The sequence below is a fragment of the Cygnus atratus genome, chromosome 5 (genome assembly GCF_013377495.2).
Source record: "Cygnus atratus isolate AKBS03 ecotype Queensland, Australia chromosome 5, CAtr_DNAZoo_HiC_assembly, whole genome shotgun sequence".
NCBI lineage: Eukaryota > Metazoa > Chordata > Aves > Anseriformes > Anatidae > Cygnus > Cygnus atratus.
In genome coordinates, this window is record NC_066366.1 from 26227791 (window position 1) to 26254559 (window position 26769).

At 33.4% G+C, this 26769-nt stretch overlaps 1 protein-coding gene across 1 annotated transcript in view; it reads left to right on the plus strand.

The window, feature by feature from the left end:
• RYR3 (ryanodine receptor 3) overlaps positions 1 to 26769 on the plus strand; it is a 190244-nt gene that overhangs the window by 59159 nt on the left and 104316 nt on the right. Inside the window, exons 20-38 of the mRNA XM_050710838.1 lie at positions 3385 to 3601; positions 3815 to 3919; positions 4684 to 4787; positions 5247 to 5330; positions 7125 to 7284; positions 7720 to 7867; positions 8965 to 9170; positions 10053 to 10227; positions 12836 to 13044; positions 13904 to 14088; positions 14809 to 14845; positions 15195 to 15355; positions 15923 to 16088; positions 17258 to 17344; positions 17728 to 17954; positions 18955 to 19756; positions 20223 to 20423; positions 21057 to 21159; positions 24899 to 25036. Of these exons, the coding sequence (XP_050566795.1) occupies positions 3385 to 3601; positions 3815 to 3919; positions 4684 to 4787; positions 5247 to 5330; positions 7125 to 7284; positions 7720 to 7867; positions 8965 to 9170; positions 10053 to 10227; positions 12836 to 13044; positions 13904 to 14088; positions 14809 to 14845; positions 15195 to 15355; positions 15923 to 16088; positions 17258 to 17344; positions 17728 to 17954; positions 18955 to 19756; positions 20223 to 20423; positions 21057 to 21159; positions 24899 to 25036 (3515 nt within the window). The remainder of the gene's footprint in view (positions 1 to 3384; positions 3602 to 3814; positions 3920 to 4683; positions 4788 to 5246; positions 5331 to 7124; positions 7285 to 7719; positions 7868 to 8964; positions 9171 to 10052; positions 10228 to 12835; positions 13045 to 13903; positions 14089 to 14808; positions 14846 to 15194; positions 15356 to 15922; positions 16089 to 17257; positions 17345 to 17727; positions 17955 to 18954; positions 19757 to 20222; positions 20424 to 21056; positions 21160 to 24898; positions 25037 to 26769) is intronic.

Below are 26769 nucleotides of genomic sequence, written 5' to 3' on the forward strand. Positions count from 1 at the left end.
ACTTAAGTGACCAAAATATATTTGTTGACATTATAGAGACAATGCAACAACAAAAGACTAGCCCTTGCACTGTTTGATATAACATGACTGACTTCTATTCAGTTCATCTACAACATCTTTAGTGCTTATACTGACAGGCAACAACTGTAGGAAGGAAGGATGTAGAGATAATTAAGGAGAATTTTTCAGTAAGAAGGTTGAGATTTTTCTGTCTTTTATAGGCTCAGCATGACTTCTGCATAAAATATGTATAAGCTATGAAAAATTTTCACTATGAAAAAATGCTGATGGTCTAGATGCCAATAGCTGCCAGAAATGGCCAAACTTAGAAGAAATAATAAGGATAGGAATATGAGATTCTGGTGATTGAGTGAAAGAAAAAAAGGTCTGGCTTACTTTTATATAAAGGAGAGCTTCCTCTATACATGGTAACTTTTGAAAAATGGGGGTTCAGTGTACCCAGAGAAGACAGTATATGGCTTTCAGAAGTCAAAGAAAAAACAAATCACAAATGTTTCATACATTTGGCCATTAGAAAAAAAAAAAAAATCTTTGTTTCTCAGAGGTGAAGTGAATCCGAAAACTGGCTGTGGTCTTTTCCTTCTGTGATTAACACATGAATATTTTGACCATCTCATGCTTATGCTCCCAGGATGACATTATGACATTATAAACAGAGACCAAACAGACTGAAGGAGGTAATAGATAAGTTTTCATTTGTTCTCTGGGAGTGACCCTAATATGTAGTTGCATTAGTACAAGGGCATCTGAAAACATTCATTAAGTTTTCCCTGTAAGAAAAACACCTAAATCAATATGATTAGTTTTCCTCATTCCTATTTAACATTGTTTGCTTATTTTGTGAGAACGTTCTCCCTTGTAGTTAATAGTAGCTGATGGCAGTAGTAGGTTATATGTTGTCTTCTGTCTGTTAATATCAGAGAAATGTTATTACGTGGGAATCCCAAATTGATCAATGGAGGAGTGTTCTGCACTGAGTGGAAACACTTGTGTTTCTGCTTCTCATGTGACATGCCTGTTTTTCCTGTTTTCTTTGACTTTTCTCAGTCTCTGATTCTGAGACTTCTTGATCATTCCAGCATCAGTTTTTCCCTTCTTAACCCTTTTCAGCACCTGCTTATCCACACTGTCTCTCATTCTTCTTTTTTACCATAGGCATTTTCTCCCTATCTGTCCTTTTTTTCTCCCTCTGCCAATGGTGCTATCAGCTATGCTTGTAGTACTACAATATAGCTATTCAGATAATCAAGGAATTTAAACAGCAGATTTGTATTGAGAATGTTTTCTTTTCTTATGTAACGATTTGTTTATCCTGTTTTAAAAAAAAATGTGTAAAAGCAGAGACAGAGAAATGAAATTAGACTAACTTTAAATCAACTGTCTAACATATTAAAGTTGGATGTCTTGAGATGAATAGTTGGGTAGTCTGTATATGTTGAGATGAAAAGTCAGCATCTTTAAGTGCCTGGTGCTTTTTGTAATTAAACATGAGGTACATTGAATGCTGTTATCTTGGGGTCTTGTTTTTCACAGGTAGACAATGTAGAAAGCAAAAGACTATTTACCTTAGTGTTGCCTGTCCTTCAGGCTAGGAAAAGTAAATACAGTTGCTAGCAAGTTGCTGAAATAGTAGGTGTAGGTATCAAGAGTGTTTTTATAAAAGTATTTATGGTCCAATTCCAAAACAAAGCAAAAAGAGTAGTAATTAACCTAAATCAATATGTTTACCTATTTCTAACTGTCTTTTAGGATTTATATTGCTTTATATTTGATTTTCAGGAGGGTTCTTCTTAAGCTTAAGGTCTGTCAAATGTAAAATGTGTCTTTCCAAATGAAAGAGAAACATTAACATTTCTTTTGAAATGAGACAAAAAGCCACAGCTTCCTTTAGTAATCAGGTTATCAAAAGAGAGTCTGCAGAATTAGGACTCTATAGTTTGGGTGGAGGCTTAGGGAAATGCAGTGAAGAGCAAGGAGAAAACAGGTTTTGGCAGTAATTATACCATCATAAAGACCCTATGGGATTGAATAGTTTGCTACAACTCAGAAAAATTGACCAAGTTGGCAGGAAGCAAGGAGCTATTTAGTAGAATGTAGTCATCAAAGGAAGAATTGTGTGAAAGTCTTTTCCTTTCAATTCTTTCTTTGGCTTTTGCTTACTTAGAAAGTTAGAATTCTAGGTCTCAAAATGAAATTGAACTCCTTTTTTTTTAAAAAAAAAAAAAAGTTATTTTAATCTGTGTGGAGAGTTGCTATAAAGAGCTTTAAGCTCAAAGTTGTCTCCTCAGATATTTAGCTACCTTGGGAACACTCAAATATTTAAAACAAGGTATTTATAAAATTAAATTAGAAAGTATAAGCTTAGTAGAAGTAATCAATAATAATACATTTCTTGTGGACACTGAATCATTTCAGTTATTTGTGACTTGTACTTATGTATGAGTTGTTTGAGAAAACTTTTGTCATGCTATTTCTCCTCTCTTTAAATATGTTACTGGAGTCTTTTACTGTCAGTGAAATATGTTGGTCTGACAGTTCCAGTATTTCTAAAAATGTAAGTAAAAAATGGTATAAACTTCTGGTCACACCATCATGAGAAATGTGTGGATTGTTTCCTGGAGATAACAATTGGTGATTTTGTTGTTGTTGTTCACCTCCAATGTTGGCACATATAAGGATCCAAATATGAAGTCAGATAGTGTTTGTTTTTGTTGTTTTTCCTGATATACTCTTATGTTTATATGAAAGGTATATATCTGAGGAGAAACAGAAAACTTTAGGGGTTTAGCAGGGATCTGAGCTATTTGTTTGAAACTCATTCCCAGTTGTAGCATTTGGTGTAATTTTGTTTGCTTGATTTCTGTATTATGATTATAGGGCCTTTTGTTTCACCATATCCTGTTTTTAGTGGATTCTTATGGGCCAGCTGCCTGCATGAATCCACTGAGAAGTTACATGAAAAACTTAAAGTGGTGTATAAATAGTCCCTGTGGTAGTTTTAGAGCACCAATCCAAATTAAGTTAGATTTTCCCAATCATTTAAATGCATTAGAAATTTCACTAAACTTACAGGCATTTGATTTTAAATAAGAAATATATTTTTTTCAAAATACACCACTGCATTGATAATTATTTTTGCTTTGGCTAAAACAGATGCTCAAAAATAGTTGGTAGATGATGATGTTATTAATAGCATCTGCTCGTAGAAATGCTTGGTAATTTTTTGGTGTTTATCAAAGCATGAAATAAACCACCATTTTTATACATGGTTTTCAAGTAAATGTTTAAGGTTCTAAATGACGTATTTATAATGTTAATATATGCTGAGTATTTAAGAGTATTTCTTCATTGAAAATTGCACAGAGCTCGTTTCTTATTGGGTGGACGTCATGGAGAGTTTAAATTTCTACCTCCTGCTGGCTATGCTCCCTGCTATGAAGCCTTGCTTCCAAAAGAGAAGATGAAACTGGAACCAGTGAAAGAATACAAGAGAGATTCTGATGGAGTGAGGGATTTGCTGGGTACAACACAATTCCTCTCCCAAGCTTCCTTTATCCCTTGTCCTATAGACACCAGTCAGGTATGTTAAGTGTGCCATTATGGGATAGGAAAATATGACTCAACAAATGTAAATTAGCAATATAAAAACTAAGGTAGCTTGCCACCTTTCTTTTAGCAACTCATCATCTGTGTGTTCTGCTGTATTTAACTAAACTAGATCATCTTGGATCTACAGGGTTTGGTCGCACTGAAACCTTTTCTTATGTGTGGAATTTCTGTGTTCTTTTCTTAGATTGCTCTTCCTTTTCATCTTGAAAAGATCAGGGACAAACTAGCTGAAAATATCCATGAACTGTGGGGAATGAATAAAATAGAACTGGGCTGGACATATGGCAAGGTATGTTTTGAATGTCCTGTCCTGTCATATTAGGTTAAATGTCCTACCAGAAAACTTGGACTAGGAATTTTAGCAGAGTATTTAGAGGTGGTTTATAAGCATGTACACAGAAAATAAATTACTAATAAGAGATGATCATGTTAGCTAGTAGGAGTTGATGATAACAACTAATAATTAGGAGACAAATTTGCACCATAAATAAGGCATATATTTTAACACTATAGCTATTACAAATCATGTGAATAAATACATTCATTGAGAAACATCCTAATTAAACCAAGATGGAATTCTACTGAAAATCATAACCAATAGTGAGTAACTCCACATCTGATATTTTGGTTACTCTAACATTGTGATCAAAGAGATACCAAGCAGTAAGTCCCATGTGGAAATTCACTTCTATTGGTAACAGAAGCAGGGTTTTTGAGGACTTTCTCCATATATTGTTCAGGCATTCAGTAGAAATCTTCATTGATTTTGCAGGCTTGCTTTCATGTGATTCATGTATTTATGCAGAATCCATGAAATAGCTATATTTTTTTCTGTTTTTTGTTGGTTATGGGAGAGTACTTATAGTGTACATTTTAAATGAATAATAAGAATGTTCATTTATATAATCATGCGTAACAGTCATTGAGTAAAGATGAATTGTATTGTTTTATTTATTTCAAAGAACGACCTGATTCTTTACTCAGTTTATAATTGTCAAATCCTGACTTGATTCTGATATCAGGAAAATGCTCTTTTCTGTTGCTTCGTTACAGATACGGGATGATAATAAAAGGCATCATCCTTGTCTTGTAGAATTCTCAAAATTACCTGAGACAGAGAAGAATTATAATCTGCAAATGTCAACTGAAACTCTCAAGTGAGCTTTGAATTTAAAAGTTTGTTTATTTTTTATTCAAGTATATTATATTATTGTAAGGTATAAAAACATGCTACCTCATTAGGATGTCTCATTCAGAGTGTGTTCTGTTGATTTTGCTAGAAATTCCAGGAACACATTCAGAAAGATTTAGAAACGCCTCTCTCTACAGAGATACAAAGAAGAAAACAACACCAAACCCTTTTGGCTTTAATAAAAATGGCATGATTTTCAATGCACAGATTTGTACCTGTTTACATGTTGTAGTTTTTATTTATTTATTTTTAATTTTGTTGATAACTTAGAATATTTGGGTTTTGACATTCCATCATTTTGAGGGACTTAACTGCTTTTTAAATATCAGTAGCTCTGTGTATTTATACTAAAAACAAGGATAAAGAAAACTGGGTGAGCCCTACAGTATTGTGCTTTAATACTGTCATTTTTCTGTATTGGTAGAACCCTTTTGGCCCTTGGGTGTCACATTGTTCATGCTAATCCAGCAGCAGAGGAAGATCTTAAAAAAGTCAAGCTTCCTAAAAAGTATGTACTTTATGCTAACTATCATATATTAGTTGTAACACCAGTGTATTAGGTAAAGTAAAATATTGTAATGTTGTTTTAAAAACAAACAAACAAACAAACCTTTATATGAACCTTGTAGACTTGCAGAGTGCTTGGTTGGTATGTTACCTGTCTGCCTGTGATGGTGGTTGACTGTGAATACTGCTGCATTACATCACCTTTTGTAGTGATTCAGAGAGATACAAATAGCCACATAGACATAAAATTGCATGTGGTGTAAATGTGGTGAGGTCTTAGAATAGATATTCCAAAGTTGAAAGCAACATTTCAGTGCTTTTCTGTCACACAGCAAAGCAGAGTATGCATAATATATGAATGGTAAATTGATCTACTTGAAATAGCCTTTCTCCATAACTTCTAGTTTCAATTTACACCTCTCCTTTTTTCCCCTCCAAGAAAAAGTTTGTTCAACGTGTATGTGTTTCCAGAGACGTTATTAATACATCTCTTTAAAGATTTTCTTAAGTCTGTACAACTTGGAAAGAAAATACAAGAAAAAAAAAAAAAGAGAGTTGTAAAATGTTGCATGTTTCTTGGAAATGTACGTGTATAGATTATTGCACGAAATCTATTGGTTTTTAATTCAGTTTTTATTTGAGTCAGGGAGCTGAAATAGGTGTATGATCTATAATCAGTAATCAGTAGCAATCACCCCAAGTGTGGTGAAAATGAATTGAGCATCATGTCTACATTTTAGTCTTTTCTGTGGGGATTCTGCAGTCCTCCTGGGACAGGTTAAAGTCCTGTTCTTCAACAAAACTTGAAGACAGGAACAGTGATTTGGATACTTGCCATTTTATAATCATTTATAATCCCACAAACTGTCTTCCTCAAACACCTTTATCCATGAGAAATTCAGTTAGTTTTTTAAACAGAGTAGTAAAGTAAATAGCTTTATGATAGGGAAGATGGTAATCTGGATTCATTATATGCCTTTAATATAAAAAGGGGAAAAGAACCTTTCCCGAGGTTCATACTGCAGGCAGTCAATCATAATACTGTTTTCATACTGTTGTCTTCAATAACAGAACAAAAAAGATCTTAATATCATTTTCTGAGTCTTGTTAAGAAATGGAAGTTACGTGGTTTGAGCAAGAGTCAGCATGCGTCTAAAAGAGCAGAGTGGTCTATATACTATGTGAAAGGGTTGAAGAGGAGCATTAATACCTACTGCTAAAAAACTGCTAGACCTACTGCTCAATAGAAACGTGGGAAGAACAACAGTTACAATATGCTTTGTTCTGTGGAAAAATGGTAATGCAATCTTTACACACTTGCATCAGAAACACAGTATTTCATAATGCAAAAGGTTTATACATAAAAATAATTTCATGAGAGGTTATCACACAGACCTTTAAAATAGAAAACACTTGAAAGATTTAAATGACAAATACTAAAGAGTAGTCATTAATAACAGTTTCTTATTTTCACAGCAACTGTTTTGAGTACCGACATACAGAGCTAGGTCACATTTAATTAGTTTGTGTGCAAATAAACCCAATAAAGGCAGAAAATGAGACACTGCTACAGTGAAGAGTGTATATACATAAAATGTATATACATAAAAATGTTATGTGTATACATAAAATGTCCTAATTAATGACCAAATGCAATGTAGAACTTTTGCAAAGGCAAGGGAGAGCAGAAAAAGTCAAGGGAGAAAGTGAACCTTACTCTATGAATGCCACATAGAATTTAAATACCATCAGTGGGATATCTTACCTCTCTTTGTTTTCCATTGTTGACTTACAGTTACATGATGTCAAATGGATATAAACCTGCCCCTCTTGATCTTTCTGAAGTGAAATTGTTACCTTCTCAAGAATTCCTAGTTGACAAACTAGCAGAAAATGCACATAACGTCTGGGCAAAAGACAGAATAAAGCAAGGATGGACCTATGGCATTCAACAGGTATGGACATTTTAGATTTAGAGTAAGCAAAGAATATGAGATTTCGTGTTCTAGAACATCAGCTGGGAATGTTAAATAAGAGGATAAATACTGAATGTTTTGGAAAGTCAGGAAAAAGTGGAAGGAGCAGGGAAAAAAGCTTTGCTTATGCAGGTCTGAGTACATTATCAGGCCTGCATGGCTGCAACTGCAGGATATGAGAATATATATTTGCATACTTCTCTTTCATTCTTGTCTTTGTGTTTTTAACATCCTTAACAATTGGGCTTAATATTCTTTTGACTTAGAACTGTTCATTCACAGAACTGTTCTTCATCAATAGTTTCTTTCTTGTAATCCTAACATTACTTTACAATACAATCTGTCTCATTATATGCATTCTTTGTCATGTTTAAATGAAATTTTCTTTTTGTTCTTTTTTATAACTCCTTTTAGGATCTTAAGAACAAACGTAATCCTCGGCTAGTGCCATATGCATTATTAGATGAACGTACTAAAAAATCGAACAGAGATAGCCTCCGTGAAGCTGTTAGAACATTTGCAGGCTATGGTTATAGTGTTGAGCCACCTGACCAAGAAATAGGTATGTACATTCAGTAGGAATCATGGCCTTTTTTTCCCCTCAGTACTAGGAAAAAAGAATTAAGACACTGGAATAGATAGGCAAAACATACAAGGGATGAATTAATACTATATATTTTTGCTGTGGACTTGAATGAAAGGTGCAAATATACTTTTTTAATGTCTTGTATGTTACTTACATACTTTTTTTAAAGATTGGTTTTAGCTGATTGTACAATAATTACAGTTTCCATGATTTTCAGATTGGAGAAAATCTGTAGTGTCTGTAGATATACTAATTTTCATTTGGAAATCACTGTTTAAAATGTTCTGAAATTGTGATCTGAGACAGTTCATTCTTTCCTGCTTCTTCATTATGTATGAAGAGCTTGAAATACATCTATGCTTATCTAAAACTAAGATAGTGTTGGAAAAATAATCAGATACCTCACTTTACAGTTCTTGTTTTTAGAGACTGCAGCTGTAATGTTTCAAGAGCAATTCATTAGTAGTTCTAATATAACAAAGGTAAAGCTACTTTGCCTTTAAAAAATTTTTTTAAATCCAAATTCCTAAGTATATAAGCTACATACATTGCTTTTCTTACTAATATTATGAATAAAATAGGTAACATGCAGCTTTAGTTAAAGTTTCATTGGATTTTTTGCATTGGATTGTGTTGTGTACAGTAATCTTACACTTCTGATGTTTTCTCCAGTCAATTATATGTTTGTGGCTCTGCATAGTGTGATAGTCACTGAAATATTTTGATTATAAATAGTGGATAGTCATTCATGTTGTATAGGATCGTGGAATCATTTAGGTTGGAAAAGGATGTCTAAGATCATCTGTTCCAACCTTTAACCTAGAACTGCCAAGTCCACCATTAAACCATGTCACTAAGCACTGCATCTACACGTATGCTGCATCTGTATGCTGATTATTTTTCCTCCTTTTCTAACATTTACTATGAAGGCTCTTCAACTTACGAGGGTAGATAATGGCTGTTTTCTGAGACAGAAAACAGTTGGGACAGATGAAAAACTAAACTGTGGCATTTATAGTTTCATCTGATTATGAAATATGGTGATTTTTTTTTTTATTTATTCATTTTTGCAGCTGATCAAGCAACGGAAAAAGTCAGCATTGACAAGATACGTTTTTTCAGAGTCGAACAGTCTTATGCAGTGAAGTCTGGAAAGTGGTACTTTGAATTTGAAGCTGTGACAGGTGGAGACATGCGTGTTGGCTGGGCCAGGCCAGGCTGTCGACCTGACATAGAACTGGGAGCTGATGACCAAGCATTTGTTTTTGAAGGAAGCAAAGTCAGTGCATTCTTACCTTTGTATTATTTTTTACCTATGAATAGGCTAGGCAGAAGATGACAGTATATGTTTTCTCTGTATACTCCAGTTCAACTACGGGAATATTTTTCATTCATATAAAGATGTCTTTGGGCTCTGTTTCTTGCTGAATTGTATCTGCGTTTTGGTTCTACTCATTGTAATTATGCTAACAAAGGTGCATTGTCTTATATCTGTCTTGCTAGGATATACCACCTTAGTAAGGAAATCTATTGTAAGCATAAAGAAACTTCACCATTCGCTTCCTTTTTTTTTTTTTTTTAAAATGGTAATTCACAAAAATAAAACAAAAGTTTCTTCAACAACTGGAAGAGAGAACCACAGTTGTGGTTCCTTTCTGTCTTTTTTTCTTTTTGCACATTGTTTATTAAAGGACCAGAAGGATGATAATGACACTGCATGTAAGAAGTGGAGTCCAGTGAGCATTGATTATTATCCAGGTTCTAAATTGTTATTTGCATATTACTGAAGTTAGGGTGCCTTTGGTTCACTATATGAAATAACTAATATACTAATTTAATTACATGAAAGTTAGTACTGCTTGTGAATTAGTTTGAGATCCTGGAAGGTAAAAAAGAGTAAGAAAAACAAAAATTAAGGGTAGAATTTTACCATTGTTTAACTGGATCATTGAGAACAAGTTGTTTGCTATAAATGAATTATAAAACTTTATTCACTTAGAATGTTATGCTTGATAATTTTAGCCATCTATAAAATAATTCTTTTCTTGACTGATTAGTACCTACTTTTTTTTTTCAGATTTCTCTTTTCTGAAAATGCATATGTTATTTTTGAATTTTAGCATGGTGTTTATCTACTTGATTGTTTGTTGTTTTTATTTAGGGCCAGCGTTGGCATCAAGGCAGTGGATTCTTTGGACGAAGTTGGCAACCAGGAGATGTGGTTGGTTGCATGATAAACTTGGATGACAAATCAATTATCTTTACTTTGAATGGAGAATTGCTTATAACCAGTAAAGGTTCAGAACTTGCGTTTGCTGACTTTGGAATAGAAAGTGGTAATTTTCTTTTTATATTTGCATGGCTATGAGAAAAGAGGAAAAAAAAAAAAGCAGAAAAACTAGTCTGTCGATAATGTCTTAGCAAGCTGCAAAATAAGATTTATTATATACTGTTTTTTTTTCCCAGTTAATTCTTGAACTTCCATGTACTCACGGTTTTGAGCTCCTTATGCCCTAATGCCATAGAATATCACCCCACCAATTTTGTACTTGGAGCAGTGGTGAAATTTACCATGATGTTGCACTGTTTTCAAATTATTCAGTTGAAAAGCTTAAATGTAATCTGTATATCATTTTCTGAGTATCAATAAGAGTTGCTAGCTAATAGACATGAACTTTCTTCTAAAAATTTTCTGAAAGCAGAAATTTGTACAGAATGCTGAAGTCCAAAGGATCTGCTAAAACTATGGTAAATATGGTATTTTTCAACCAAGCTGTATGAAAACATAGTATTAAACAATCCCTTTCACCAAGCAGAATTGCCACCTGAAATCAGCATAGTAAATACCAGAATTATAGTTAAAGTGTGCCTGACAGCATTTTTTAGACAGCTGTCAACTTCAGCATTACAAATAGGCTTTTATTTGTCTTTGGGAATTACTCACTATATGTTTCATTGTGTTATTTATGAGCTCCTCCCTCACTGACTTTCTAACATATAACCAAAAGTCTTTTCATTGCTGTTCCTGGCACTTTATAACAATCTCTCATTTGTATTTACTTGAAGAAGCAGAAAAATGTTATTTTATTGTTAATCAAGAGTACTAAACAAATTCCCTTTAGCAATACTTACTGCTATGATATCCACAGACTTTTCTTTCATTTAGAATGTTTAAAAACATTCTAAATAGTATTGACATATGCAAAGATTTTTTTTAATCTGCCGCTTCAAATTCTGCTTTAATTTATACTCTGTGGACATTTCTTTGGGAAATTTTAAGGATCCTGTTGCCCTTATTGGCTGCTACACAGCCTAACAAGTTTTGATTCTCAGTTGCCCCAGCTTCCAGTCTGTTCCTGTCTAGTATTTCCATCAGTGCATTTACATCTTATTTCACTTATATAAGCCTTCAAATCATAGTACACTTGAACTTCATAAAAATATACTTTGAGAGGACAAATTGGTTTTCTTTTATTTTTCCTTCAACCACAAGTAGATACAATGGAACTCCAGCAATCAAAACGGGTGAATTTTCTTCAAGCCTTTCTAGGCGTACTCTCAGGGCTGAACTTCAGCGGTAACAAGTAGCGTTAATAATAAGTGCCTAGAAAAATTCCCAGAAGCTGAAAATGTAGAATTGATTTTCTCACTGGAGCATACACATTTTATGTTAATTGTATTCTTGTCTATGAAGGACAAAATGAGTGCTATGTGGTAAGAGGCTTAACCAAAAGAACAAATCTTTGCAACATGAATGTGAATTTGAGTCTGATTTGTAAATTTTTTCCCCATCCTATTCATAGCTTATCTTTGTTTCTCCTTTTCCTGGACTCTTTTTCCTTTTCTGTTTCTGATTCTTTTTTGAACAGAAGTATCTACATGACTTTATTGGGGGCAGGGGTTATTTTCAAATTGTTTTATTTTTGAATTAACATTTTCTTTGAAAGGATGTCTCCTCCAACTGATAGTAGTTACATGCCCATTAATAATTAACAGAAGACTTTGCAATTATTCAGTGTCCAGCTTTGGTCTGACCATTGATACAGTTTTTCTAAGGATAAAGAATAAGGGACACCATTAAGAGAGATTTTCTGAAGGCATAAAGTTGAAGTGTAAGAGAGAATTTCTGTTGTACTGGGACTGTCGGCTTTTCACCAAGGTTTCTCTGAGTTTCTGTATCAGGACAGATAGAAAAATCATTCAACATCCTTTTAGTCTTGCTGATATCGTCTGCTACTCGGAAATTGAAAATGTTTGGTCATAAAAATGCCTTCATTAAAGAAATCTATATTTGTCCATCATTCATGATGGACAGATGAAGGTTGGCCAGAAATTTGTAGACACTGGTAAGAAAATAAATTTTAAACAGATATACTGAGATACCTCAACCTCATCTCAAAGTCCATTTGAAACTTCAGTGCCCTCAGAGATTATACTTAACATTTGTTATTAGCTTTGGTTTAGTCAAGTTTGTGTTTAAGTGTCCAGTTCATTTTACAATGGCATGTTTATTAGTCTAAAAATGATGAAGATAAACAATTCTTCTAATAAATGAATAACTAACTTGAGCAAATCTTGTTTTTGCAAATCTGATTGTCCAAAAAGCTAACTGTTTTCATTTTTTTGTTAATTTTTCACACAAATCAGAGCTTAGGAATAACAACTGTTAAACCAGGTTAATGTTTAAATAAATGGCATGGTGTTTATAATGTCCATTCATTGCCAAAGTACTCACTTGCAATTATGTTGATCTTAATCATTAATATTTAAGGTAGCTTTAAATCCTTGCTACTGTCATTATTTCGTGTGCATCTTGTCTAGCAGCTAAATTTTAGTTTACGTTAGATGGATTCAAATTAAAATATTTATTTTCTCCAAATTAATTACTGTTTTTTTGTTTTCGTTGTTTATTTGTTTTTTGTTATTCTTGTATCATTTTCTTAGGTTTTGTTCCAATTTGCGCACTGGGTCTGTCTCAGATTGGACGTATGAACCTTGGAATGGATGCCAGTACATTCAAGTATTATACAATGTGTGGCCTTCAAGAAGGTTTTGAACCTTTTGCAGTAAATATGAACCGAGATGTCGCTATGTGGTTTAGTAAACGCTTACCAACATTTGTCAATGTGCCAAAAAATCATCCTCACATAGAGGTAACGTTACGTGTTAGGAAGACACCTGTTTATCAACTGTTTGCTTAGCAAGCTGAGACATTAAACCCTTACTAATACTTACTGTCATCAGATAGTTTGTCATAAATCTATTAAGTCATCTTTAGATAATTCCAGATGATCTTGTCTATCTCCAACTTCATTTATGGTAGTATTATCATTCATGTGAATATACCAGTTCTAGTATATGTATTACTAATCTATGTTGCTTTGGTTAGCTACTTGGACCGTTGTCTGTTTTGGTTTCCTAATCACCTTTTTACTACAATCCCCAGTATTTGTCTTTGAACATTTCCTTCTTAAACAAAATACACTTACTTCACTCAGTTCCAATTGAATGATCTCAGCATTTTAATCAGTTGATCAGGATTATTTCAACTGTATTTCTGTTGTAAAAACTTTTTGAAATGTTCTTGATTAAGTTTAAAAACATAACCGTTTTTTTCAGCACAGGCAAAAATATCAGGCTCAGGCTTCACAGTGATCTTCTGAAGGATTCTACATCGTATAACTTCTAATTGTGGTAGAAACTACTGATTCTTTTGAAGCAGTTTTTCAATGACTTGTTCACTCTAAATAAATTGAATTAATAAAATCTATGCTTTTCTTTTTGAAAATTTTGTATGGAACATCTTGAAAATAATTAGTGTAGTCAAAATAGATGGAATCTATTGCTTCCCTTGCTCTTTGAGCTAGTTTCATGGTCGTAAAAGAAAGTTCATAATTAACTTTGAAAAGTTTGTTAGCTCTTTCACTTATCTTATTCTTCAATTAGTTACTGAAAGTTATCAGTGTTTTTCTTGGAACAGTATTGTAAGAAAATTATTTCTGTTATTTTTAGATATGGAGAATTGATGGAACCATTGAAAGTCCACCTCGGTTAAAAGTTACTCACAAAACATTTGGCACACAGAACAGCAGTTCAGACATGATATATTGCCGTTTGAGTATGCCTATTGAGTTCCGTTCATCATTCAACTTTGGCATGGGTGTGGAAAATGCCTCATCTGATGTTTTCCAAAAACGGTTAGACTTAGATTTTATTCAGTTATCCTATTTCATGCTCCTAATGTAAACTTAGTATGTTCTATTAGTCTTTATTGTTATACATTCAAGGTTTCATATTAATTTTTGCGCTAAGCACACATTAATATAGGATGTTTATTAGTGATATTTTTTGGTTTTTGATGTTTTTATTTAATTTATAGCAAATTTACTGCAAAATGCTATATACAGACAACATCAGAAAATCTTTTCAGAAAAGATGCATCAAAAGGTTTATGGACATTGCTAATCATCTACCATCCTTTTGAAATCAGTGGGACTTACAAAGCTCTTCAGGAGGTCTGGAAAACCAGCTCAGAGTCATGTGCCCACTGTATTGCTGTTCATCTACATTATTGTTCAGTACTTCATTGTTATTGGAAAAGTCCAGTTTTCCTTCCATATAAATTTCCTTCCATATAAATTTAAACTGACTGTGGACAGATCCCAGGTACTGCTCAGTTCAGCACCTTTGAACCTTAACTGTCCACCTTAACTGTAGGCAACTATTTTGTGTCTATATATGCATCCTGTAAAGTCTTTGCATGCTTAATTTACTGATACCACGAATCCTCAGCACCCTGCAAGCATGAGTTACATGCATGGAAGTACACTTAGTTTAAGAATGAAATTTTTTTGTTTTGTTTTTGTTTATTTAAAAAAACAAAACACTTTAATTTACTGGTGTTCCTCTACCTTTAGAAAACACAGCCAAGAAGTTTCTGTTCCTTCTACTACGGTAAGCAAATATGTTGAGGTGCTTAATTCTTCTTACTTTGTGAAATAGATTTAGTGTAGTGGTATTGTGTTCAATAGAAATTGATCTGTTGAGAGAAGCCTTTTTAATCATTTGCTAAGATACAATGCTGCGTATAAGGAATAATGCCTAGAGCTGTATGACTGAGGCATAAACTTCACAGTGTCAATCTACTATACTAGTTTCATTTTATGAGAATTTAAAATGACTTGCAGTGAATACTTTTTATTAAAGTAGGATGTACATTGAGATTTTTTTAACCATTGTTTGACTATTCCTCCATAAAATGACTTAGATTTTTATTACTAATTTATTCTTTTCCTCTTTTCAGTATTTTTATTCGTTGCGGATATTTGCTGGGCAAGACCCATCCTGTGTCTGGGTTGGCTGGGTAACACCAGACTATCATTTTTACAGTGAAAATTTTGACCTAAATAAAAATTGTACAGTGACGGTTACTTTAGGTGATGAGAGAGGCAGGGTTCATGAAAGGTATGGATTTATTTATCACTTATTAAGCATTGTATTTTAATATCATTGTTCAAGGTGAATTATTCACAAGCTTGATGAAATTTTAAGCATTAATTTAAAATAAGAATAACATCAATTATGGAGTAGAATTGTTCATTGTTCATTTACATATGAATGTGTGTTTTACATAGATTTGTTAAAGTGAGTATATTTATCCCTAAATTTCTGTTTTAATGAGTGTTTTGGGATGCTCCTTTCTTTTAACATCTGCATGTGATTGCTGTGGATGAACCTGTTACTGGTTGTTCTGTATTTTAAGCACAGAGAACCATGTGAAATTGTTTCATAATTTTAAAAAATGGGAAAAAAAGTTCACTTTTTCAGTCTGATCCCTTAGCCATGATGATTACTTCTGGGAAAAAAAAAAAAAAAAAAAAAGAAAAAAAAAGATTGATGAGAAAACAAGACTAATAGCACAAGCACCTTTAAGGATCTCTAACTTACACTATTGAAAAGTGGATCTTAATGAATACTCTTAAGTTCAGTGTGACATGTGATATGTGTTTTTTGTTCTTGCTGTTCTTACAGTGTGAAGCGCAGTAATTGCTATATGGTTTGGGGAGGAGATATAACTTCTAATTCCCAGAGATCAGGTCGTAGCAATGTTGATTTAGAAATTGGATGCTTTGTTGACCTAGCTACTGGAATGTTGTCATTCACAGCCAATGGAAAAGAGCTTGGCACTTGTTATCAGGTATTACCAGATTTTCAGGAAGTTATCTAATAAACAGGTCATTTTGATGCTATTATAAGGATTGCTTTTCCTTGTTTTGAAATCTTAACACTAGTAATGTGACAATAACATGTTTTCCTACATTATATAATGGGGAAATTAAGATAATGTAGTTGTCAAAACAAAACACAGTACAACAACCAAGCACTTCTAAATCTGCAGCACTGTGATTCAGTATGATACATCATGATTTTAAGACTGGAAACAATTGCTAAATGTGGAAATAAAGGAATTTTTGAGATCTTTTTTAAAAAAATACACTAATTCGCTAATTTTAATGTGAAAAAGACTAACTATCCTCACAAAATGATGCACTCTCAACTTCTTATTATGCACCTCTGATTCCCTCTCTATGCAAAATTTGTTTTCAAACTTTTTTTGTAGTGAATTATTTTGTACAGCATAAAATGTGAAAGAAAAGATGTGTGGTGTTCCAAAAAGTTGTATTTTACCCTCAGTCTGTATTAGGGGGTGCATTTTCTAGAGTGAGAGCCAAAGTACATAGCTGTAAAGTGGCAGAATTTTTAAGGAGCTGTTTTAGAATGCAAGTGCTGAATTTGGATATGTTTGAGTAGAATCATAGAATCGTTAAGGTTGGAAAAGCCCTCCAAGATCATCTGGTCCAACCATCCCCCTACCACCAATGCCACCCACTAAACCATGTCCCTAAGCACCACGTCCAAGCTTCCCTTAAACACACCCAGGAACAGTGACTCCACCACCTCCCTGGGCAACCCGTTCCAATGCCTGGCTACTCTTTCTGAGAAGAAATGTCTCCTGGTTTCCAACCTGAACCTCCCCTGGTGCAACTTGAGGCCATTCCCTCTTGTCCTAATCAACCTGAATCAACACAGTGTTACAAAAGTTCTTGTTATAGGTGTAGCACCACATAAGGCAGCAAAGGCACCTCCCGGTAGGTTAGGTGGGCCTATAAAGATAACTCAGCAAATGCTTTACTGTATTAAAGGTAAACTGCAGGTAGACACTGGTCATCATTTGAATACAGTGTCTGCAATTACTTGATAATAAAATGTAAAGTATATAGTGTATATATATATATATTTCATAGCACATTCTGAGAGGAGATTCTTTTTGCCTTTTTAGTTTTTTTAATCTTATTTCTCTTCTAGGTTGAACCAAACACAAAACTTTTTCCAGCAACTTTTGTACAGCCTACGAGCACTAACTTGGTTCAGTTTGAACTTGGTAAATTAAAGGTATTAACTATTTGTTATAAAGATGCTCTTCTAAATCTGTTTATTTCTACAGAAATTCCTGCTGAATTGTATTTGTTTAGTAAGATTGAATTTGTGACAATATATTTTATTAGACTAAAATGTTAACAAATTACTTCTGTATACTTCTTCTATGAAGGTAAATTGTTCAACAAATTGAAGCTGCATTCGTCAAAATAAACTAAAGATATTTGGGGAGAATACCCTTGATGTTTATCACTTTCTGCTTTTTTAAATATGTTTGTTGCAATAACTCATATATTTCTATGAGTTCTTTGCTATTAATAGATTACACTACCTTTTGGTATTATGAGTTTATTCATAATTACATGTCACAAAAATAATTCTGATATACTTTGTTTCAGAATACCATGCCTTTATCAGCAGCAATTTTTAAAAGTGAGGAAAGAAATCCTGTTCCTCAGTGTCCCCCTCGCCTTGATGTGCAAACAATTACACCTGTTTTATGGAGCAGGATGCCTAACAGCTTTCTTAAAGTAGAAACTGAGCGTGTCAGTGAACGTCATGGATGGGTTGTGCAGTGTTTGGAACCTCTGCAGATGATGGCACTACATATCCCAGAGGAAAACAGGTACATTTGGAAGAAACTGCAGTGTCTTGATGTGGAGGAAATGTATTGAATTAACTGGCTGATGTATGGCTATTAGTTAAACATGCCTTGGAGGATCTTAACATTAGAGGTTTTTTAGAATTGTTCATCCTATCTACTATAATATTGTATTTGTGAAACTTAAGTAGGTAGAAGAGGCTAAATAATTTTAATGTCATGTGACAATGCTTACATACATAAGAGAAAACATAACTACTTGACTTCCTTTAAAGTTTAAAATAATCTATTAAATCTTTAGGTCTTTAAACAGAAGTTTTCTCAGCTTGAAAAATAAAGAACATGCAAACACCTTTTTGCTGTTTCTTTATATATTAAAACCATGTAATCCATTTCTGCTCCATCTGCTCACAATTTACCTGAATTAATTTTCTGTTCTTATTGACAAGATCCTGACTTTCTTAGATTTTCATTATTTTATCTTCATAGCAATGATAATAAAGATGTATCCAAATACCAAGTATTGTAATCAATGACAATAAAAATTATAATCAAAAGTGTAGCAGGAAGCCAATTTAAAAGTTATACATTTAAAGATTATTTTGCAACTTGTTTTTGCAATTTAATAAGCAATTTTATTTAACATTAATAAAACTAAATTTAAAAAGTAGAGCAAAAAAATACTGTTTTGTGTGAAAAATTAAACAGTGATCTCTAGAGTTTCAGTACTCCAAACACATTACTTTTAAAAACAAACATGCAATTCACTATAACTTCCAAGGAAGCTTATCTGTGGTGGCTTTTTTTTCCTCCTCTTTTCTATGGAGTGTTAATTTTAAATAGTCTTATTGAATTATTACCACCATTTGCTTTGGTGTAATGATACACATGCTAAGGTTAGTCAGTATCAATCTGAATATTAACAGTTTAAACAAGAACTGACCAAAATGTGCAGAGATTATAATTATTTTTATTTTTCAATTCACTAAATTGACCAGTGCTCTGTTTCTTTATTGTTTAACAGATGCGTTGATATTTTGGAACTATGTGAACAAGAAGATTTGATGAAGTTTCACTACCACACTTTAAAACTCTATAGCTCGGTTTGTGCTCTAGGTAACACTAGAGTTGCTTATGCACTTTGTAGCCATGTGGATGTATCTCAGTTATTTTACACAATAGATAATCAATATTTACCTGGACTACTACGTTCTGGATTCTATGACTTGTTGATTAGTATACATTTGGAGCATGCCAAACAAGCCAAGCTCATGATGAACAATGAATTTATCATTCCAGTTACAGAGGAAACTCGAACTATTAGATTATATCCCGATGAAACAAAGAAGCATGGTTTACCTGGAGTAGGGCTTAGCACTTGTCTGAAACCAAGCTTTCATTTTTCTGCTCCTTGCTTTATTGTGACCAGTGAAGAACATCAGACATCCAGCCCAGAGATACCCCTTGATACACTTAAATCCAAAGCCATAAGTATGCTAACAGAGGCAGTACAGTGTAGTGGTGCTCATATACGAGACCCTGTTGGAGGACACATTGCATTCCAGTTTGTTCCTGTTCTTAAACTAATAGCAACACTGCTCATAATGGGGGTTTTTGATGATGATGATGTGAAGCAGGTGTTAATCCTCATTGATCCAAATGTATTTGGAGATCACAAGGAAGAAACAGAAGAGGGGACAGAAAAGGAAGAAGTTACACAAGTTGAAGAAAAAGCTGTAGAAGCTGGAGAAAAAGCAATAAAAGAAACCAAAGCTCCTACAACAGGCTTGTTGCAGACAAGATTACCAGAATCTGTTAAGCTTCAGGTGACCATTTAATATAAATGCATTACATGTGCTATACTGTTGATGAGAAAAAGGTAGTACCTTATGTCTGTTCTTTAGTTTATAATATTTGAAATCCCGAACGTCTTCATTCCAATCTGCCATGTGGCCTCACATTAATAACCAAATTTGATGATGATGCAATTCTTTCTTACTCAACATAGATATTCAGATAGTTACTTATTTCCGAGGTGTATTTTAAAAGAGAATTAATATTTCTGTGTGTTTTGGGAGCATGGAGTGAAGCATTGAGTAAATGCAACATAGTATTGATCAGCATAATAAAACTGTGTACATTTGTCACCTTTACACCATTAAAAGAAAAATGGGAAAAAATGTCTCTCATTTAACAAACAATTTAAAAGTGTACAGTATCCACTGTAGTTTTTCCCTTGTTAGGGTTTAAGATGTTAAACTGTTGAACTTACCTGTGTTTTTTCCATGCTAGATGTGCCATTTACTCAATTATTTCTGTGACTGTGAGCTGCAACATAGAGTGGAAGCAATTGTATCATTTGCAGACCGTTATGTATCAAAATTACAGTATAATCAGAAATACAGGTATAATGAACTCATGCAAGCCTTGAACATGTCTGCAGCTTTGACTGCCAAGAAGACTAAAGAATTTCGGTCTCCTCCACAAGAACAGGTAATATTAAACAAAAGTTTGAATCTGAAGATTAAAAAAAAAAAAATGCTTTGCAATAAGAATCTAGTTTATCCATGACTACTAAACTAACATGGGAACTACTAGAGAACCAAAAGTGAGTTTGAGATAAAATTTATTAAGGTGCCACAAAATACTAAATGTCAGAATGCTTATACTTGTACTCAGAATTCAAACTCTAGGCCAAAGTTGGCTTAGGGTTTTTCAAATGTATGGAAAAATTGAACATTGTCATCTAATGCTGAGGAGCTGAGATTAAGCCAGAGCTACAAGAAGAAGAAGAAAATGTGATAATTTTAGTTGCTATGTTGTAATGACTTGAAGTTAGTGTTGTGTTGACACCAGTATGTTGGAAATATTTAGTCTTTTCTACCTATATAATCTATATTATATATCTCTATATAATAGAGAATATCTTTTTTATTAAGTATAGCTATATATTTACATCAGTCTTAATTAAAACTTACAAAGGAACATTGCTTTAGTATTTCCATGAGGTGTGTTAGAAATTTATATTTTATGCTAATTTTATTATAAACATGTAAAGTATAGCTATATATTAGGAAGCCTCTTAGGCTATCTCATTACCTTAAATATGTTTTAATTCCCTTAAAGATTAATATGCTGCTGAATTTTCAACTGGGAGAGGATTGTCCATGTCCAGAGGAGATTCGGGATGAGCTGTATGACTTCCATGATGATCTTCTAATTCACTGTGGTGAGTGACAAGATGTACTTTTGTTTGTTTGTCTTTTTAACACTTGTCATCAAAAAAGATCAGATCGATTATAAAAACAAAGAAACAAACAATTTTTGTACGTGTTAGATTTATTACTGTTTATGCGGTGATTTTCCTGACAGACTTTCAGTGCATATTACCAAAAAATATAGGAGACCTCTGTATTTAAGTTTCATTGTTAAGTATCTATTAAATATTTTCTGGTGTAGTTTTGTTTATATATTGATTTTGGACTCAATTAGGAATAATAAAAGTCATCCAAACAAGAAGGTTGGGTTACCTTAAAAGATTTATATAGGCATGTGTATATAAAAAAGCAGATAAGATATTGAAAGAGAATTATGGTTGTGAAATTTAGCACTAGCAAATTTAATAAAAGACAGTAGGTGAGGGGTGATGCTGCTGCTTTAGGTGCTGCTGTTTCCTGATGTATACATAACTGTGATGGTCAATCATTATAAAACACTATTGCACTGCAGATTATAGTGTGAGATGCCAGGTTTCTCCAAGAGTGACTGAATCTGAATTTCCTTTAAGTATACTCAAGAGTGAACTAACTCAAATATCCTGTGTGGGTAATAGAATCACACATGCATTAAAGAACCACGTTATATGCAATACCAAAAATATTTTGTTAAGTCTCTTGAGATCTTAGTCTAATTGAGGCAATCATGGAATTACTAGTCCATTACTAGCATTTATAGCTAAGTCAGCCAATTGTTACTGCTCATTCCCAATACTTATGCAGTTAAAACTGATATACACAGACTTTTTCGTATCTGCCCCCTTAGTGTTACAGTTACTCTTCCAGTGCCTTTCTTGGCCCAATGGTTGATGACATAAATTTAGTTCAAGAAGGGAGCAGAGTCATTAAAATGAATTGACAGCATCTCAAGGTTTTCACCAGGAAGAGCATGATAATGGTTTCTTTCTCCTTCGTCGATTTGCTTGAGGTCACTTTTTAAATGTATGCTAATACACTCTCTTAGTTCATTCTTCACAGGTTATCCCTAAAATCAGTTCTACCCAGTTCCTAGAATTACGTTAATTTAGTGACCAGTAATTAACAGTTTGTGATTTCTGTTTGTATCCATGATTCTGTGCTTGTATTGTTAAGGCTTCTGCTATGATCTTGTGCTTGTCTTTCTGGGTACTCTGTTAAACTCTCCAGCAACCCTCACAGCACCAAGCTGTGATTCCATGATAAGCCTATTACCATTTTTCACCTACCTTAGAACCCAACCTAAGATGGGTCAGTGGGTTGTGTTTCATTAACTTGTTTAGGAGGATACTGTGTGGGTTTTTATTAAGTCCTTAAGATCAAGTTTTATATCTGTAAGGCTAGCTACTACATTCTAGGTAGAATTTAGATTGGTTTAATGCAATTTGTTCTTGACAATCCTGTGTTGATTGTCATTCATCCTTTATTCTAAGTGTGTGCTAAAAACTATTTTTCTTTCTTTCTGGCATTTTTTTCCAAGCATTAAAGTGAATAGTTCATATCCTCCTGGCTACTCTTCATTCTTCACATATTTGTGAAGATATTGTGATCTTTATTGTTCAGTCACTCAGCAATTGAGCTCATCTTTGTTTTTCAAAGGTTATTTGGCATCTCAGAGTTCTCTGAGTACTCCAGAATGAAGACTATAGAGACCTCAGCTTAGTTGGAAATATCTTGCTCTATAGCATACTTGTTACCTTGAAGTCTCATTAGCTCCTGGTGACTCTTCATCTTTTCAGGAGGTGAAACCCTAGTGATTAAGGATTGTGTTTTTTTTGTTGTTTTTTTTTTTTTGGGGGGGGGGAGGGGTATTTATTTATTTAGCTATCTATCTATTTATTTATTTTAGCATGTACTCTTGCTTATTGCATTATTAATTTGTATGTTGAGTGAGATAGAGAATTGAAGATAGAGAAAGCAATCTCATAATTAAAATATTTTAATGATCCTTTGGATCCTAAACAAAGTCATATTCATTACTTTGCACAAATTTAGCATAGGTGGTCACCACAAATAAATGCTCTTCATAATCTGTCCTGACTCAGTTCTGAAAATCAGTACTAAGCAATGTAAGCTGCAGATAAAACTGAGTTGTGCTTGGAATATTTAAACAGCTTTTTAATACTTTGGAGTCTAAATGGAAAAATATGTATGCAATCAAGTAATTAAAGGCTGCCTTATAATGAATATACACAAATACTCTGAATTAAAGTTACACAGGCAGCCTGAATCCTAGCACATCCAAACTGTGAATGGTTAGTGTTGCCAGCAAAATAATAATTCTCATCATATTTCTTGTGTGTAATTTCTTGACTGAAAACAAAACAAAAGAATGTAAAGCAGATTTTATTGCATAATATCAAATTGACACTCACCTGTTTCATCTGCTGGGTTGGAACTATGTGTTCCAGCGCACAGACCTCTGCCACTTGAATAAAGTGATTAGTGAATAACAATAGTTATTAGGTCAGCTTCTGAAAGCAACTCTAAGAAGATGGAGCATGAATGACATCTGATCGGGAGAGGTGAATGAGACTCCGCCTCCTCTGCTCTGCCACTGTCTTAACTCATCATCAGAGTGTATTTCTTCTTGTCGGTTCATTTCAGATTTTCAGGAGTTATCCTGTCAGTTCCTTTTGCTTCCAGGGCCTAGGTTAGGTTTTTCGGTGCCAGTCTTGCATTACTTAACGTCCTTTTCTTCTTTCTCTTCTGTCTCCTTACTGGCTACGCTTCCCATTCCTACTCCTTCCAGACACCAACTGTATGTAGCTTTCATTTAGCTATTCATTTTGCCAAGCCAGTCTTATTTTTCTCATTCCTCAAATTCCTTATATCACCTTACATTTCCGCTTCTGGTTCTCTCATTCTCTCCTACTGCCTCTGAATTTTTTCTTCCTAGTCACTTAGTCACTAGTTTAAAACTTTCCCCTTTGTTAGCTGCTAGTTGCATTCTTTCTCCAACCTGATACTACATTTCAGTTGTTTTTTCTTTTCTTAGTTTCTTTTTGTAATACGAGTTACACCCTCCTAAATTCATTCTTTTTCCTCTTCTCCAGCTTGTACCTCTTTAGTATCTGGAAATCTTCTCTTTTTCTCAGTGCTAAGAATCACTTTTACTTTGACCAGCAGCCAAACAGCAAAAACTTCGATTTGAGCTCTGCCCAATTAGCTCTGGTCTGAACGGTACCTGCTTAGATGTTCTGTTCTATTGCTCATAACACGTGTGGTATCTGATCATCACTAAGAGGTGTAAAAGATTTGAAAAAAGGTTTGAATAGTTATGAAGCAACGTATTGAACTGTAGTAAACTATTTGTAGAATTGCATCCCTTCAGATACATCTCATTATTTGTTTTAATGAAAAACTTCTATAACTAGTATGTTATCTACGAACTTCTGCCTTCTTCCAGTTTTAATTTCAGATAATATGTTTATTTATGACTGCTAAATATCTCAACTGAAAAGTTGTACTATATTTTAGGTTATAGTCATTTATTTATTTCATACTGCAGAATATAAGCTAGAGAATCACGTATTTAATCAAATATGACTTTGAGTCATATTGCCATCTAATTGGCACTTAAAACATCATTTTTTCCTGTATGAAATTTGCTGGTTAAAAGGTTGTCGTGTAGATATTTTGGGGTAGTTTAAATATTGAAGGAGTTCATCTTCAAAGGTTAAGGTTTGTTTCTAATCATTTTTATTATCTATTAAGGTATTCCACTAGAAGAGGAAGAAGAGGAAGAGGAAGATTCCACCTTGACTGGCAAACTCCGTTCATTAATATACAAAATCAAAGGTCCACCAAAAGCAGAAAAAGTAGAGCCTAGGGAAGAAGAAGAGAAATCACCTAGTAAGTTTTCTTTCTACATACATACTTCTGTGATGCAAGTGTTAGAAGGGTTATATGATTAGCATCAGTTTATTTTCTGATAAAACTAGAGAATGTACTGAAGAGGGAGACTACCTCTTTACTTCCCTTTTGCCTCTTAGAACAATTACAAGCATACTGAACACATTAGCTACATTGTTAAACAGGGATTTAAAATTGGGGGGCGGGGGGCGGAGGTTGGGTCCAGATCATTAATGCTGTTTTTAAAATGTCCATATTAGTATGACATAAAAGTAAAAAAAAATCAATTATGGCACAATAATCTAAACTTGAGCATTCCAAATTGGATTTCTTTTTTTTTTATATCCAAAAACTTTCTTCTTTACAGTTTAATTTTATTTTACTTTCTATTTCTTCATGAGAAGATGTATGCTTCTCAGTAGCAAGATACACATCACAAAATGATTTTTCCACTTCCTGTTCTTTATTATAAAAAGGGACAACTTTCACCATGTAAGGTTTTGGTTTGAATTCAAAAATGTGGTATAGAATTTGTAGCCTTCCGTGAAGTAAAAGCTAAAGTTATACCAGTTTGCTTCTACCTTAGAAATTTCTTATAATTAAGGTAGTGCTGAAATGATTGTTAAAATAAGAACTGCAAGATTGAAGTTCTAGAGCTCTTGTAGGCAGCATAATTTGGAATATTGTGACTTTGTTAGTGACTGCTGAACACTTGTACTACTCAAAAAGGTGGTATTTCTATATCAGGACAGCAGTAGCTGGCCAACAGTTCGTAGTTGGACACCTTACTTTTTGCTCTTCTATATCACATTTATGGTGACACAGAGAAGTTACAGTGATAAATCACATCGCCAGAATTTCCTAGTGGTCCAGACAAAAGTCCCATTATCTCAAACTCTTCTGTGGGTTCTTATGCTCTGCATCCATGTCTGCTACTCCTCTGCTCTAATGCTTCCTTCAAAACTCAGCATAAGGTTTCTGTGCTCTTATTTTTTAGTTCCTTCTCTTTTTATGCTTTTGTATTAGTAAGTGACAGCTGTAGAATATATCTGTAATGGAAAACGAACTTGTAATACTGTTTTATAACTCCTTAATGATTTTATCAGTATTATTGTATTTAGAACTTTATGAGAATTATTTTTTTTCAAACTTCTTTATATTTTTGTTGTAGGAAACAAACACTACTGAAACCCTTTTTTTTTCTTATGTATGTTTGCACTTATATTGCTACTTTTCAGTGGTATAAATGAAGGGATTTTAAGAACAAAACTAAAACCTATGATTTTGATATCTAAATAAATATTACTGAATAACTGAAGAGTCGATAATAATAGTATTAGGAATGTTCCAGCAGAGTCAATATTAATGAATGGGTTAAAAGATTAATGGTCATAGATTTATTTCTGTGGCATTGACGTGTGTAGTTCTACTAAGGTGAAGAATTTCTTAGCTGGTTAACCAAATTAAGGAATAATGCATGTGTATTAATTAATTGATAACTCCATGCAGTCATTTTAGTGATGGAAAGCTGAAAATAGACTATTTCATTTATTACCAGTGTCTCAAAGATACATTGCTTTTAATTAAAGGAAGTGTTAAAATAAGAAAAATTCCAGATACCTTCCTGCTAATGTTTGTTAGAAGTGTTAATTCAACCTCTTTCTTGTTTGAGAGCAAAATAGTTTTTTTGTTTGTTTGTTTGTTTGATTAAGTGGCAGATGAATGCCCTACAT